The 2264-nt window shown below is 37.9% G+C and overlaps 1 protein-coding gene across 1 annotated transcript in view; it reads right to left on the reverse strand.

The window, feature by feature from the left end:
- The window catches only part of LOC101847849, a 15254-nt gene that overhangs the window by 10581 nt on the left and 2409 nt on the right, over positions 1 to 2264 (reverse strand). The window contains exons 2-3 of the mRNA XM_005111229.3: positions 2096 to 2210; positions 998 to 1082 (exon numbers count right to left, since the gene is read on the reverse strand). Of these exons, the coding sequence (XP_005111286.1) occupies positions 998 to 1082; positions 2096 to 2210 (200 nt within the window). The remainder of the gene's footprint in view (positions 1 to 997; positions 1083 to 2095; positions 2211 to 2264) is intronic.

The following is a 2264-nucleotide window of genomic DNA, read 5'->3' on the forward strand; positions in this document are numbered from 1 at the left end:
CTCCTCCTCCTCCTCCTCCTCCTCCTCCTTCTCCTCGTCCCCATCATCATCATCATCATCATCATCATCATCATCATCATCATCATCTTTTTTTCCTACTCCCTTGTCATCCCCTTTCTAATTTTCCTCATCTTCTTTTTCTTATCCTTACCACTCTCTCTACCCTTCTAAATCCGTACCCTCTACTTCGCTGTCCTCTTGGGTGATCTTTCTACAACTATGTACATAACATTATTTCTTTCTTCTCTGTGATGAAACAAAACTTTTATATTTGGGAAAATCGAAACAATTGCAAAGTTTACAACATCGCTGGTTTTTACACGTTTCAGGCAAGTCGGCAACAGACATAATGTTATTATATTTACAATTCGACACTCCTCTTTCATGATAATTATTATTAATTCATCTATCCTAGGATCAGAATATAGAAATAACCAATCAAAGCAGAGCACTGATATTATATCAATCTGAGACTTTTTGACTAGGACGTGGCTGGACTCTGAAAACAAAACAGTTATAAGAGAAGATAAAATAAGATAAGGCAAATACATTTTTATTGTCCAGATCCTGGCACATTAGTTTTGCGTTACACCATGTACTCACACACACACACACACGCACGCACGCACGCACACACACATACACACACACACACACACAAACATGCACACACAAGCAGTGTGCTTGCAATCACAAACAGGCTTACGATCACATGCATAATATAAATGAACAGTAATATAAACAATAATACTGTTAAGCTGGATATATACTCAGTATTCTAATTGTAACCCAATGGTATTCTTATGCATGCTTTAAGGTCATATGAACACGTTTAACAAGATGATTAAGATTGGGAAGAAGTTTGATGTAAGAATGGCCTTCTGTATCTTTCTTTGTTAGAGATCAAAAGTCTAGGTCTTTTACTTCTAGCTGATATTTTCATTTTGAGGGGGAAATGGATGTTAATTGTTCATGGTACCGGTAAGTTGAGCAATACCTGGTTTCTTCTGTGTATGATTTGTTGTATAACAATATCCTCTGGAGGGGACTCAATCAGTCGAAAGATGAGTCCTCCGAATCCACTGAAACCCAATAAATGCAAAGTCTCAGTCACTTAGGGTGAAACAGAATAAAATTCGAAAAGGACTTTACACAAGAATGCCATACTGAAAGCAAAGCATAAAGATCGAATAATTAATGAAGAAGGAAGACAATAAAATTAATGATTGTTTTGTCCAGATTGAAGTCGGTGAAAAACACGTCTCTCTGCAGTAGCACTCGGTTGTTGTTGTTTTGTTGTTGTTTTTTCGTTTTTTTCTTTGTTTTTATAATTTTAGGGGAAAAGGGCGTTGTTGTTGTTGTTGTTGTTGTTATTGTTATTGTTGTTGTTGTTGTTGTTGTTGTTGTTGTTAATGTTGTTCTAGTTGTCGTTATTGTTGGTGTTGTTGTTTTTGTTGTTGTGTTTATTACGTCTGTTGTTGTTGTTGATTTTTGGAAGGCGGGGGTGGAAAGAATAACTTAAAAGATGGCAAATATCAAAATGTGTCTATAGTAATAGTAATAGTCGTAGCAATAAAGCATTAGCACTTTCAAAGCGCACATCCCACTGAACCGCGAGATCTATGCACTGTACAATAGTATTACCCCAACAAGACCCTAGAGCACTCAACAGCATTCTAGTTTCCCGGGAAGCATACAGTGCAAGCAGCCGATAAAGTGTTCAAAAATTAATTGCAAACTGACAAGATCTTTGTTTAAGTAAGTGTTTTACGCCACTTGCAACACAATCAGGTCATATAGATTCTAAGTGCCGAAGGTGAGAGGTGTTACAAGAGAGTAACAAACACAAGAAAGGAAGAGAGATAAGGACAACAGGTGTTTGATCTTTGTTTAAGTAAGTATTTTACGCCACTTACAACACAATCAGGTCATATAGATTCTAAGTGTCGAAGGTGAGAGGTGTTACAAGAGAGTAACAAACACAAGAAAGGAAGAGAGATAAGGACAACAGGTGTTTGATTGGAAAGAAGGAGAAAAACCACACCAGAGAATCCGCCAACCACCCACAAGATCTTTGGTTGTCAAAGGCACACACCTGAGCAAAATGAGTACTCCCACCAGAGTGGTCACGTGGAAGAAGGAGTAGAACTGAAACAATATCTTGGCTATGCTCACGGCAATGTATAGGATTGCCTTGCAAAAGTTGGAGGCTGTTGAAGGGGAATGGGAGGTATACAAAGTTGATGGGTTTTTTGTTTGGGGGG

The sequence above is a fragment of the Aplysia californica genome, unplaced genomic scaffold (assembly GCF_000002075.1).
Source record: "Aplysia californica isolate F4 #8 unplaced genomic scaffold, AplCal3.0 scaffold01028, whole genome shotgun sequence".
In the NCBI taxonomy this organism is placed as follows: Eukaryota; Metazoa; Mollusca; class Gastropoda; order Aplysiida; family Aplysiidae; genus Aplysia; species Aplysia californica.